Below are 14,901 nucleotides of genomic sequence, written 5' to 3'. Positions count from 1 at the left end.
TATGTTTACCAGGCTGGAGACTCTAATAGAAGATGCTATGGGAAGAAGGTGTTTTTGGAGCTTGAACCATATCAAGGATTATAAATAAGCATAAATCAGCCCCTGACCCTTTTTCAAATCTGTCTCTTGTGAGTCCACTAACTTAAAGTTAAAGTGCAACACTACTTCATTGGAGTTTGCTTTAAGGACAGGTGCAGCTACCGCCCCCTGCAGGAGATGAGTTCCCCGTGTGGAGATCGGAACATGTGCCAAAGCAAATATAAAGTTCATTGTGTATGTAAAGACTGAAACACACGTTTTATCTTTATTAAAACCCAAGTACAGATTAGTGCCTAGATTCAGTTGTTGAGGGTTAAGCCAGGTAACAGCACACACCACAACACAGAGCCAGTGAAATGGAAAACAGCATTTTTGTGTCTGCTGTCCTTTACTTCCCATCTCATTTCCAAGGTAAACAAGCTCCCAGTCCTAACACTGACTCCATGAGATTCTCCTCCTGTCATTTCACTGTGTTCCCAGTGCTCAATTTACAAGTGAGGCACAACCAACTCCCTGAGGCACTTTGTATTATTCTGAGAACTCCGGCACTGCTGGCAGGTTTAGCAGTGTGTCGTGAAAACACATTCCTCCACTTCAGTCTGACACAAAATAAATATGTGTGGTGTCTGAGGTCCTGCTGGATCTATGATGTGATGCTGTTGTTCAGGAGGGGAAATGTAGTGTGTTTTTCATCATTCATCTGGCACCATTCATGGACTTTTCATTTACGTTCTGCTTCAGCTAATATCCATGTTATGGCACAAATGTGTCCAAGGTGGTTAAATATTTGTTGAGTGAGTCTGTTTTCACTCTCATCTTTGGGTTGAGGAATGAACTGACTGCAGGTTGTCATCTTTCAATAAATGCTCCATTAGGCTGATGGTGAGTTGGAAGAAATCACAGACGGGAGCTTAACAAGGAAACACTACCACCTGGTGGCCCGGAATAAACTTTGTGCATTTGTCAACTTCACATTTTCCTCAGTTGCGTCATTTCAGAAGTCACAGTTTCCAGTTGAGTGTTTAGGTCTTTCCTAAGTGGCAAAAAGACAAAAGAAAATGCAGGTTTCTAGAAATGTAGACAACTGGTCTTAAACCCAAAGCATCACTGGGTCAAACGATGATACAGAGCAATAAGAAATAAAAAATGAAAATGAATGGGAGAAAATAAAAGGGAATCATGATTTTCATTCAGTTCAAATGTGTCAAAGTACCTGACAAACACTGTATCAAGCACAACTTAAATATATTTGCATTTTCCATTTTATTTGACTTTTTGTTTTACAAAAACATGTACGACAGAACGCATAAACGGCTGGCGCACAGCTGCTCATCAATATGGAAAAACAGGGGAAAAAGTGTGACAGAAAAAGGCAACGATTTTACTTAAACAGGTAAAACTAACACTGTTTGCAGCTATTCTTCTAAGTGCACACACACACCTATGGTCCTATGGTCCCATGGTCTCTTGCACACAAGACATGACTGAATGACATGTGATTGTCATTAAGCAAGCACACACTAAACACACACACACACATTCACTGGCACACACTGCAAATGTGCATGGGAAAAAGGATGACTATGGGATGCTGGGAAAAAACACATCATCTGACAAACAAGACACTGCTACAAGAGATGCATAGAAATGTACAGTTAAAGTGTCACTTCATGCAAAATTAAATAATCTGACTTTCTCACTTATCTCTGGAGTTTGGTGTGTAATGGAGATCTGTTTATAACTGTCTGCAGCACCGTCAAAATCCAATTCATTTTGCATTGAATAAACAGGTAAATATCTCACAAGCGTGACAATAAAACCTTTCTACATGGATAAATGCCACTAACTTGCTGTTGTTAGGGTCAAATGACCCTTAAATCAGCTTATCCAGTCCATTCAACTCAAGCTCTCAATCCTGTTTTAATGAGTGTAGCCAATAAAGTGATAACACAAATCTCCACTTACTATTTGTCAATGATGGAGCTTTGACTCACTACATCCATAGTGTGAGTTGGTCGTACTGTCTGTAAGCAGTGACAGATCTCTGACAAGATTCGTATAATGAGGCTAATGCTCCTTCATTTGTTGTAAAACTGGAAAGTTCAATCGTTTCAGTCGAGAGAAAGGAAAAAGCTGTTAGGGCAGGGGGCATAGTCCAGTTGCATATTGTGTTCTCGCTGCGCTTCCTCCCACAGCCCAAAGACACGTAGGTTGGGTATAGGTCAACCGGTGACTGGGAATCGCCTGTAGATGTGAATGTGAGGGTGAGTGTTTATCCGTCTCTACGGGTCAGTCCTGTAATGGACTGGTGATCTGTCCAGGGTGTATTATCAGAAAAGGGAAGTTACTTCAGTGTTTGCTAGGATAACTCGAGTGACACAAAATACTATTTTGCAGTTTGTACAGTTTAAAACATGACACAAAAATGCTAAAATCAAATGTATGTAAAGCAGAAAGCAAGCACCTTTCCATTCCATGACAGGGACATTCATTGTACATAAAACACAGACAAATCACAAAAAGCTGTTTCAGTCTTCTAACCTGTTCTAATGCTGTGATTTTGTTTTTCCCAAACAAAAACCGAACAATAGAAAGGAATCGACGAAACAGTTCTTAACATTTTTTAAAAATATTTTTTACACTGGTCTGCATTTAATGAATGTGCGCTTATGAAGTGCACCTTCCTGGCCACCTCCCCAGCACACTGGCTAGACCTTGTATGTTTTGCAGAGTAAACTGAAGAGGATTGTCCTCGCCTGTAAAACTAGCTTGGATTCTCCAAAATGAGATGAGGATTCTAAAAGTGGACATTGAAAAGTGCTAGAAAAACACGTTACTTGAGAAGAAGGTAACAACAACGGAAATCCCCCTCCTCTAAACAAACTGCAGGAAATGCTTGCATTTCGCCATAACGGAGCAGATAGTTTGAAACACAATCACTTTATGTAGATATTTTAAATATCTATCAATTTCTCAAATTGTTAATATGTTAATTATACCGTATTTACTTTTAAATCACAACATGGGTCAGAGTTAAGCTTCTTTGCCTTTAGTAAAGTTATTCCTTCTCTTTATTTACATCCCAGTAGTTAGAGCGTAGTCATATTCTGGTTTAGTTTGGTGACACCCCCCCCCCCCGTAAGCTTAGTGATTACTCTTCCACACACAGTTCACACACACATACAGGGTGATAGATCAAGGTCATTATGCAGACGTCACTTGCAAAAGGCAAGCGGATCGGTAAATGCATGTGCATGTCTGTCTTACCAGCATTAAGGTCCCAAAAACCATGAGGTATGTCTGTGTTCACCGTATGGAAAAGGTTCACTAAGGGCACACAACACCAGTGTATAACTACATGTCCTTTGTTTGAGAGGTCAAGCAGCGCTGCTCCTACTGCATCATTGTCTACATCACGTGTGCGGTGCAGGGTATCTCCCACCTCCCTCCTGTATTCTACCTTATTTTTGTGTTATCCTACTTCACCAAGCCTCAAGCGCCGATTTCTCCTTGTTCCACCAGCTTCAGAACCCTCGACAGATACTTCAGAGATGCAGGGATTACTGCACGATACTAATATTTATATCTGACCATCCGTGTGACAACAAGGCAAACAGCTGGAGATGGTCTTATATCCACAACGTAGTAAAGATTGAAATTACTGATCTCTTTAATTATTAGTATTGTTAAAGGCTGAATATACTGTAATCAGGTTCTTTTGTTAGCGCTCTGACTCCGATCTTGCACAAGCAACATGGAATAAAATTAAAATAGGACAACCGTTTCTTTGCCACTGCCAAACCCAGATCCACAAACCAACACGAGGACCTTTTTGATCCTCCTACTTGCGCCAGACCCTTTGCTTATAAAAGAAATCTCCCAGTTTGTTCTAAACAACTGATCCTGTCACTGAGACAAAGCTCTTCATGCCTTCCTTGTCTAATCTCTCTGGCAAGCAAGTTGCTGTCCTAGCTGAGTGCAGTCACTCTCATTCTCTTTCCTCCATCTCCTAACAGGGTCAGGGTTAAACATACTGTCGAAAAGGTGGGGAAGACTTTAACCATTCAGGAGGTAGACCACAAATTCATATGTGCACATCATGATTGCGGTGTTGGGGATCTGTCGTACGAGGTGAGTGGTGAGGCCGCGGTACAGGGCGCGGTAGCCTTCCTCTTTGGGCACTGTCGTTAGAGTCTGGAAGAAGGAGCGATACTTGGTGCCCTCTTCACGTAGCCTGGTGCGGATAACTTCTGCAAAGGAAGGAAAGAAGACGGAAAGATTAAAAGAAAATCACCGTAATCCAGACGGGTTAAAAATAGCGTGTTGCTCATCACAAACACTCACCATGAGGATATGCAATAGTTGTGGCACAGGTCTTGGAGGTGGCAGCAGCAAGCATCATCCCCACAAAGTCTGAAGCATCTTTGGACGCCTCCTCCTCCTCCTCCATGTTCTGCGGTGCCTTGGCCTCCAGCAGGCGCCGTTTGATGTTTTCATAAATCACAAAGTGGATTACAGTCTCTGAGATGCCAGCGTAGGATGCTGACATTCCTCTATAAAAGCCTCGCAAGCCATCTGTCCGATACACCCGCCGCACACACTCAAACGCACTCATCCTGCGCTCGCCCCGATTTCTGAGAAGACAAGAACATACATTTTGAAGTCAGAAGTCACAAGGTTAACTTCGCCCATTTCTACAACCCCAGTGTCATGTTTACCTAGCATCCAATTGTAAACGGGTCTTTATGAGCCATATTGGATTGGTTGCTGTGATAGCTGTAAAACCTGCAGAGGAAAGAAAACAACAGGTTTACATTTTGTTCAAAATCTCCATATATTATCAAGTGTAAAACACTCTAGGCTAAGATAAAAACGTTCTTTAAGCTGCAGTCATGTTGGTAAAGTTAAAAACAACAAATACATTCCTTTAATAAAATGTAAAGTCACAAGCGCAGCTTAGAGAGAGAAATATTTAGGCCCTATCCTACGTGTGCTAGTAGGAGAGCAACTGAACGTCATAATTATTGTATGTCTTGTGCAAACAGCTGTTAAACAGTTACCAGTTATCCAATTACCTAGATGATAAGGGAGTAGAGGACAGAAATGCAGAGAGAAAGAGGAAAACCAGATATTTCAAAAAGCACAGATCTGTGGTGAGTACTCACGCAGACCCTAGTAACTCCTCACAGATGCAGCTAGAGACCCCTGGTGGTGCGGGGTCTCATGCCCTTGCGAGAAGAGAGCTATGGTAGAGTAAAAAAAGCCTAAAACAGACACAGGCTTGTGTGTAGCAAAATGACCGGCATGCAACCATTTCACTTCCCCACTTCCCCCATTATCCCAGAGGATTTAGCCCATCATATTCATTAGCAATCATGTGTGATTATCCCACCACCGAGACAGCAAAAGGCACATGTTGGAAGAATATAGCTGTACGTTTTCAGGTTTGATTGGACACATATTCTAAACTGAAACCAACACTGGATGGATATATCTAGTGGTGGAAAGCAATAGGTACATTACTCAATTCCTGTATATCTTCAGGTACAAACCTGGGTATTTCCATTCTATGCCACTTTATATTTCTACTGCACCATGATGAGAAATATTGTACATACAGTTGACGGCTGTTCGTTTATGTTTATATCCTTCTCACATTCATCAAGTTTCCATGAAGTAACTTTTTAAATTAGCCAATATTTCATGAAAAAGTCATGAAGCAATGCTTCTTCTCCAGCTTAACTGACCGGCTGCTGCACATGCACTAAGGAAACAGCCTGTGTTGGTCTGCTGCACAATGACATCACTGTATGTGTTCATACTAGCCCCAGTCGGGTGTGTGCAGCGTAGAAAGCACAAATAGTGGTGCTCACGTTACAAATGTGAAATTTCAGTTGCGGTGGTGGCGCATTGCTTCATGTAAGGTCAACGCTGCAAAGCAAGTTTGGTTATTTAGAAGCCGTGAGAACAAAACTCGTACGTCAAGATCTAAAACCAATATTGACACCCTGTTTTAGCTTGGGGTCATCTTTGTACAGTGTTGTACGGTGTGCGTCCATTGTTGCCAAGGTAAAGGGCCGCTCTAACTCCTGCTGTGGGTGTCGTGTCATTGCACAGACGAGATTAATTTCCTGATTGTCAACAGCCCAGTACAATATGTGGACTGCCAGTGGAGAGATGTGTGTTAACAAATACTGACCTCGTCTTGCTGTTGAAGGTGGTATGCTAAAGTGTGAACCCATGAAATTCACCCACACACACACCAAACACACACCAAACACACAGTCGGTGTAGCTGCCTGACTGACTGACATCAATACTTCAGTGCTCTATAGTGGATCTGTGACGAGCAGATAACGTAATCTTGTCTTCAAAGCGATAAATAAAGGAGTGTGTACGTCTTGGAACAGGTCACCCTTTCATTTACCTGCTGCTATGGTAGGAGACCTTATACATCTGGGGGAAAGGTCAAGTAAAAAGGACGGGCTTGTTTTTGAATACACAGGGTCTTCAGGCACGGTTTACACTGGTTTACACTGATTGTCAAGCTTTGCTGTATTTCAAAAGCCAAGTTCTCTGAATCAAACAACACGAACAAGTCCTACTACTGCTTGTTCTCCTCAGAGGGATCACTGTAATTGCCAAGACTGACACCAGTAATACAACACCCACATTACACTTTGCCCTTTAAACAAATATATATCTAAGCTTACCAACACTAATCCACAGCAGGCTCATTTTCTCAGCATTTCTGACAAGCATGCTGGAAACGTTACAGCAGGTTAAAACGTATTACATGACAGTGAGGGCTAATTTTTGACATCAGATATATAATTACCTGCCATTCCAGCTGAAACCATGTGTACCTGTGTGGAGTCAGGTTCCAACACACCGTTAAGTTTCTCTTTGGCAGTTGAGTAAGCAGCAAAGTAGATTGCTCTATTGTAAAAAAAAAAAAAAGAAGACAAAAATAACATGTCATGGCATGTCTTTTTTTTTTTTTTAGAGGAAAACTAATGAGTACCAGTCGACTGTGTCTCCTGTAGCCAGTTTGGTTATTGGTTACTACATCAACAACAAGTAAAACTGTCAGGTTCAGCGTAATAAGCCTTAAACATTCATTACATGAAAAGCAGAGAGCAGGACCAACAGTCTTAGCAAACCAGCCTTGTTAGACAAAGAGTTCATTCAGTACACAAAGCACGTCTTTATTTATTTCCCCTAATTAGCTTGACTTGTTTTCACTAATTAAAAAGGCCATAATTAGCATGTTCATACTCTGACTGAATACAAGTGTTTCTGCCTTCTCCCCTCTAGCAGCCATAGCTCGGCCTTATTGTCAGACACATAAGTCTGTATTTGTCTGTGCCTTCACCTTTAAATGTGCGTCACAGCTCAGGAGGCCTTGTTGCCTTCCACTACATCAGCACTCATTCATGCTAACAAAACACTTTACATGTGCTTAGCACTGGCCACTGCCAGCTGCAGCCTCAGCAGCTGCCACCAGTTTGTTCCTGCAATTACTATGGTAATTAATGATAGTGGCTGTAATATGTTAATACCTAACTGCAGTCAGATTGTTATCCTGCTTTGATGGTTAATGTCAGCTGTGAAAATCTGATTATTAACAACAGGTCGGTGGGACCGTTTGGCTGCAAAGTGGACATAAGGTGAGGCGGTATCACGTGAAACACTGCTATCAGTACAAATCTTATGCCCATTTTCCTGCTTAATGCCACATCCCAAATGACAGGATGCTGATGCTCATGTTAACATAATCATGTTAGCATTCATCTGGAAGCACAGCTATGGCTGAGTGCAGCTGAGCCCAAGGAGGTAAAGCCTAATACAGCTATGGACCTGTTCTTATGGAAAATAAGCTATTTGTCCTTATGTGCAATGACCCAAAGCATAAAATAATATCAAGAAATATGCTTAGTGATATAAGTCAAACCCTTGAATGAGCTTACCTGGAAGGTGCCACACCCACCAGGTTTGGGCCCAGGCCCCTGAAGAGGGAACGAGGCCCTTCTTTCTCCAAGATCAATCTAAACAAGAACCACAAACACAAAGTAAAATATTCATTAACACCCAACAAGACCACATGCATGATTTAAAATATTATGTAAAACAGGCAGAAACACATTAGTCGACCTGTGTTGTCTGGTTTCTTGTTGTTTAATATACAACTGAAGTTCAAATTAAATTTCCAAATGCATCTGGTAACAATACAAGTTACTTCTTTAACAGTGAGTTGGTCCATTCAACAACACAGCCCAAGGCAAGATACTTTGAAAACAACTAACCAGACTGTCTAAAGAGCTGGTATGAATATGTAATAACAGCATGAGTACTGTTTTTGATTCTTCCTTATTTTTCAGCTAAAATAACCATCAAGTCAAAGCTTAAACTGATATACAAGTAGGTTGCAATGAAATGTAATGAACACATTCATTTTTTTAGACAAAAATAAATAAAAACAATCACATTCAGAATTTGAAGCTCACATGAACCATCCACCGCTTCCAGCAGGAACTTTAGCCTACATTCAAAGCACTTAAACTAGCAGGGATCTAAAATTAGAAAAATCACCCGTAGTCAGTTGTTTGGCCTGTCCAATACATTCAGATCACTGGGGATAATGAACAGGGGCTGGACAACATTAGCCAGTATCCAGGGAATAGGGAAAACCTGACCAGTTATGCAGGTAACCAGTATGTCAAGCTGCACAATGTTTTCACAAACATGTGAGCTACTTTACAGACAAACAGTAAGATTGAACCTAAAGCCATCTCAGTGATCTATTATTCCTAAATATTGCTGTGGCACATTTGGCTTAGATGGCTGCAATGTGCAGACAGGGCACATGAACATTTTAAAATTTCTATCTGGCCTTGATGATACTACCTCATGTACTGCTGCCTGCAACACGTCAACAATGCCATTTGATTGCAAGCTGAATGTTCTTCCAAATACTTAGATGTAGGGATACTCGCTTCAACAGGACTCTGTGCTTACTATTTAGTCTGAGGGGAGATCATGAACAACAACATGTTGCCTGCTGAGGATGGAACCATGACACTGCAGCCAAGCCTCTCTGGGAGAGCAGGGAGGAGGAACCACGAGCTACATACATGAACAGCTCCATTTATTTTGGTTAAATAATGACCACAACCTAGCAATGTTTACCAAGATTTATGTTCCAGCAAAAATTTGTACGACGTATACAAAACACAAACTAGGGCATGAAAGTTGTGTAAGTGTGACTGTGATAAATGTTGCCGAGTACTCACTTGAGACAGTGGAGAGGCCCCGGTGGGGACACGCGGGCCACACTGGCCCCATTAACGGTACTGAGCTGAACCTCAGACACATAGAGGGTGATGGAGGATGACTGCAGACGGGTCTTCACTACTTCCAGTGGACAAGTCAATATGGCTCCTACCGTGCCCCCACATCTGACAGAAAGGCAGGGATGGAAAAGGTGAAGGTGAGAAAACAATCAATCACCAGTCTGTGCTGGCAGAAGCTGAGGGCCCTCCTGAAGGTCGACAACATTCAGGATGGTCGTAGTTGTCAATCTTCTTGCATAAATAAATTAGTTAACGGTGTGGTTAGTGGAATTCCAAAGATCCCAGGCATGCAGACAAGAAACAGCACAGTGTGGGAATAGCGAGAGCCAGTGAGGAATGCTTTGTGTTTCTTAGGGAACAACAGAAAGCTTCTGTTCAGGGCCACACCACATTCCAATTCACAGATACAGGTATTTTCATATAAAGATTTATAAAATAACAACTCACTGTCTTTTGTTTAGCAAACCTGAGAGTAGGGTCTAACACTGAAACCATTCAATAAATATAGATATTAGATGTTTGTAGAGATGTTACTTACCAAAAGAATTTATTTTATTCATTTGACCATTTACAGATTTACAAAACAGTGAGCCAGGATCTTAAGACAACCATAACTTGGCAGCCTTGCTACATCAAGGATATAAGCTGAGACACAGCTCAGGTATTTCAGAAAAGTCACCTGACAGACCACTACATAAGGAAGACTGTTTAGAGAGAACACAAAACCAAGATCTACACGGACCCCATAAAGAAAGTGAACGTGATGAGATTGTGTTGAGCAGAGCAGGTCTAGACTAGAGGAAAACAAGAACAGCAGCATTTAAAGTAGCTATATTCATTTTCAAGCACCAAAGTGGAGGCAGCAATTCCTGTCTGTGTTGGCAGGTGAACCAATGGGTGTCATGCAGACACACAAGCAGGACACTGGCAAAGCAAAAAAGGTCAGACTTGATCTCACTTAGGCCCAAACTTACTACCACAAACTGCATGTCTCAACTCATTACCAGGATACGCTGCCTGTGGCATGGGTCTGCAAAGTGACTGTGCCATGGCCTGCAATTGATAAATAATAGAGACCTGTCTGTCAAAGTCAGGAGTATGTGCAGTACCTGTCTATAACCACTTCCAGGCTGTGGTTACATCACACTTGGTATAAATGCATCGCTATTAACATAATTTCTGTGCCAGAAAAAAAGCTGGACGTGGCGTGTCTACATGACAGTGTAGATGCTGCATTGTCAAATCGGGTCATAAACGAATCTCTGATTTCCCAACGCTATTTTTTCTGAGTCACGTTTAATGGCAATTTGCCCACGTCGGTTTTAATTGACCAGTGTCACAGCGAAAGAGGGACTGACTCACTTTTAGCCCCGACGGCCTCTTGCAAACAAAGACTATACAGAAATATGTGACTCCTACATCTGATGACGTTTTGTTCAATCCGATTACATTTCAATGCCATTGTAACGTCAGCGTTAACCTGTGACGTCCAGCTCAGCACCTACGGACCAGCTGCCTGACGCTAGCACTGATGTTAAGCTAATAACATTTGCTCACTGACCAAATCCCAACATAACGAACCCACCGACACATCCCAGTCTGCGCGGCTACACCGGTTAGCACACTCGGTTAGCCCGAGTTAACCGGCCCCGGTAGGTAACTCACCCTCCAGCAAACAGGTGAACTAACGTGTCTCTTTGACTCATTGTGGATCATATTCGGGAGCCGGGACAGGGACAACGGGAGCAGACGTGTTGAAACTGGGATGTGACGACGCCGATTGTGCCCAGTACGTCTGTGTTGTGGTAGAGGTCAGTTGCGTGGAAAAAAAAAAACAGACGAGGGGATGTAACTGCTAACTCAGCTAGCTTAGCGCCAGCGGGTTTCCGGTGCTGACTCGGTATCGGAGTGACGGTTCGGGGCGTCTCCTCGACGGACAGGACGATGCTTCATCATAAGGTGCTTGTCGGTGATGCTGCCGGGCTAACTTCGGTCTTGTAGCAGCAGCTGAGACTATGGACGCGACCCCATTCACGTTGACGTACTTTTCCTCACTGAGCGCCGTGCGGCGCAGGTCACGCCAAACAGAGAAGCTGATTGGCTGAGGCGGCCCACGCGCCGCCCCCCCCCCCGTCACTAACATACCCTTTCACGTGATAGAGCTTTTATTTTGAAGGGCAGAGACCATCGATCAGGATGTGGCTGGAGAAACGTGCACATATCTTAACGTTTATTTTGTTGGGTTACATTGGAAAAATAATATTAATCACGCAGCTCAGTGCACGTTTGCCAGACACGTTGTGGTTGTTTGTAAAGATACGTCAATGTTTCCTATTGGGCCTGTTGAAGGAACTCCCATAAGGCACCTCGCTTTCATTTAGAGATGCAGGTACCGGGCAGAAACACCGTAGATTCACACGTTGTCACGATCACACGTTGTCACGGACAGTGTCTTTATCGGTAACGCGACAGTAAAGATGTTTAAGACTTCAAAAGCTTATACGCCCGAACAGGGACTTGAACCCTGGACCCTCAGATTAAAAGTCTGATGCTCTACCGACTGAGCTATCCGGGCCCTGAAAACTCGTGTGTACCGAGTTTTATTTAGAACGCCTTGGCTCAAACCGCATTTTATTATTTTATTATTTTCGTCATTTCACGGAAATTAAGTTACGTTTATACTTTATCATAATTTATAGGATGTGTTATCAAACACCTATGGGTGGGGGGGCAAGTCTGTGCATGCCTAGGTGGGGGCAGTGGCCTAATGGATAGAGAGTCGGACTTGAAAATTGCAGGTTCGAGTCTCAGGTCAGGGGCACAGGGTGAATAGACAGCGCCCTGTCCACCTTCAATACCACGACTGAGGTGAGTCCCCTGAGCAAGGTCCCACCGCCCAGGTGTGTGTGTTCACTTTGGAATTGGGTTAAATGCAGAGCACAAATTCTGAGTATCGGTCACCATACTTGGCCACATAAGCCACATAAGTCACTTTCACTTTCACTATTCCAAAGTAATTGTTAGGCCAGAAGGTTGACCAACCCTGTAATTCAACAGAACCTGCATTAAGCAACATACACTGTGACAGGTGAAGGCCTGTCTCCAGCATGTAGGTATTAGGCTCCAATAAGCTGCACGTAGATGAACATACCAGTCAGCATTCCTGATGATGTTCACTTCAGCAACGTGCTATGACAACATACAGTATCTGCCCATGTAATGCCAGTGACGTTGCCAACTTTCTAATTACAACAGTTGGTACAAATATCAACTAAGTTTTCAAAAGAAAGAACCAGTTATTGCAACTGTACATAGCCACTAATCATATGCTCGACACAAATGATAGGATGAATTTAGACTTTGGGAAAACTCTGCTACCCACAGACCGATTTGGCCTCAATCCATTTTGGTATATGGGACCAAAATATGTCATACAGAAGTTCTTTGTGCATTTACGATGGGCGACTGTATATATATGTGTGTGTGTGTGTGTGTTGTAAGTGAAAAAGAAATTGAGACATGAGACTGAAGTGTACACAGAAAATTAGGTTTTCCAATTTGGACAGTGAAATAAAATCCATGCCCCACTTAATTTCATAATTACAGACGCAGTTTAACCAAATAAGATCATGTGCCACAGTTTCTCATGTAATCATGTTACTGCTTCACCGTATGAAAGGCAAGAAAAGGCACAAGAGCGTGACAGCCTGACTCACTACTCTGTTTTGTGTGTTTTCTTGGGTCATGTAAAAGTTGCAGTAGTACTCCAACAGAATTGCTGTCACAGCTCAATATAACTAAATAGCAATTTATTAATTACTTGTTTTCTACCTTAAGCTAAAGTGAATAAAGAGAAAACCCATGAACTTTTTTAGGACTGCTTCCTAAAATGCTTCGGTAGAGAAAACAACAACATTTTTGTGGCATTTTAAAGGTTTAGGTGGCTAAAAAAAAAAAAAAAACAGTAAGAGGAAGTTCTGGACTTACCAGTCAGCATTCCCGCTGCGGGGAGTTCAAAGGGTTGGGGGTTCGAGTCCCGATCAGGGCATCACCTTCAGGCAAAGTCCTTAATGCTACTGGTTTACCTCGTTACAAAATGAGTGACAGAAACACAGGAGTCATACTGGCTCGGATGTTAGCCGGGTCAACAAGGTCCACGTCAGGTGCTGGGGAACCAGGGCAAACTGATGAGAACTGGGCTACTGGAAAACAACACTCATGGATCAGGGACACTAGTTTATTTGTGTATATAATATTTTCTTCTGTTATGACTCATTCATATGCAACGTTAATGGCGCTAATGTTAGCATTGGGCTACATAGGTTATGTTGGCTATTGTTCCAGATTTTAGGAAAATAACAAATCCTCAGCAAACAAAATGAAACCTATCTGTCCAGGTGAAACAACCATCAGGGCATCACTTTCAGACCTTTTCACCCTCAGTTGTCACAACTTTTGAAAAGACACACTAGTGTTAATTCATCACATGCTCTTTGTTTTAGTTGGAGCTTTCTTGAACACTGTCTTCCATTTATGAACCAAAGCTGCTGTGGGTTCTGTCTCTGCCATAGGTCTCTAGTTATAAAAACAGTGGTACCACATTGGCACGCAATGCCTTCTGGGAGACTTTATGCATTGACTGCAATGTGCGCACAAACAGGAAATAGGTTGACAGCCAATGGTTTTGTTCGGGTCAGGTAAAATGATCAGTCTGGCTTTTGTTGAGCCCTGTAGATGAGATAGATTTTCTTGACGTTGTCAGTGAATTTAATTTATTCATTGTCGTCAGGATACAACGAGAAATCACGAAATGTAATAAAAAAGCTTCTGAAAGCAGTCGCCAGCACTACCACAACTGCAGTTTGTAGTAATTACAAAATAACAATCTTGGATTTATTTTTCTCACATTAAATTTTTGTTCTTTAACAAATGACACATTTAATAGTCTAAGGCTGTGCTTGCAACCCAGTACTGAGGTCATTTCCAATTGAATGGTAGCCCACTGTGAACAAAGTGTGCAAACTAATGGTGATGAGCTGGTAATGAGTCTTGTGACTGTGCTCTGCAAACTATTCATCCATCCTGCTCTAGTCACGGTAAGACAAAGGTAATTAAACTGTGATTTTCTCCGTGTGGGTGCTTATTACTATAGTACGTTTATGTAACAGAGCCTTCTCTCACAGACATTTTTTCCATATACCTTGGAAAAGTTTCTTGTATTTCTTCAAACCTTGGCTTCAATCTTTTTCAGGGTAACAAGTGTAGGCTGGTAACTGTGAGTTCTTAGTCTGGCCCTTGCTTTCTTAAAAATAGACAGTTTAATTCACCCTAAGAAAGATTTATTTGAAGAACTGGACATTTGAAGAAAGCAGGATTTTACTATGTCCATCATAATTAGCCAAGTGGATAAGATCTCTTATCTGGAAGAGGTTAAATCCCCAAAAATCCTTCTGTTCACCAGTTAACTGTGAGTCTCTGTGACTGTAGTTAAAAGCCATTGGAAATTGTAA

General features: G+C 42.2%; 1 protein-coding gene and 1 non-coding gene across 2 annotated transcripts; both read right to left on the bottom strand.

Moving 5' to 3' along the window:
* Positions 1–1,283: 1,283 nt before the first annotated feature.
* Positions 1,284–11,449, bottom strand: LOC113145014 (solute carrier family 25 member 36-A). The gene is made up of 7 exons (XM_026331347.1): positions 11,057–11,449; positions 9,332–9,496; positions 8,009–8,086; positions 6,877–6,977; positions 4,758–4,824; positions 4,384–4,673; positions 1,284–4,289 (listed from the first exon to the last, which is right to left on the bottom strand). The coding sequence occupies exons 1-7, from the start codon at positions 11,095–11,097 to the stop codon at positions 4,096–4,098; spliced, it is 936 nt and encodes a 311-aa protein (XP_026187132.1). The 5' UTR covers positions 11,098–11,449; the 3' UTR covers positions 1,284–4,095.
* A 444-nt stretch (positions 11,450–11,893) lies between these two features.
* trnak-uuu (transfer RNA lysine (anticodon UUU)) lies at positions 11,894–11,966 on the bottom strand. Its single transcript has one exon. It is a non-coding gene; the product is annotated as a tRNA-Lys (tRNA).
* Between the last annotated feature and the right edge of the window lie 2,935 nt (positions 11,967–14,901).

The sequence above is a fragment of the Mastacembelus armatus genome, chromosome 13 (genome assembly GCF_900324485.2).
Source record: "Mastacembelus armatus chromosome 13, fMasArm1.2, whole genome shotgun sequence".
Taxonomy (NCBI): domain Eukaryota; kingdom Metazoa; phylum Chordata; class Actinopteri; order Synbranchiformes; family Mastacembelidae; genus Mastacembelus; species Mastacembelus armatus.
The sequence above is the reverse complement of the archived record's forward strand: the minus strand, read 5'-3'. Positions and strand labels throughout refer to the sequence as shown.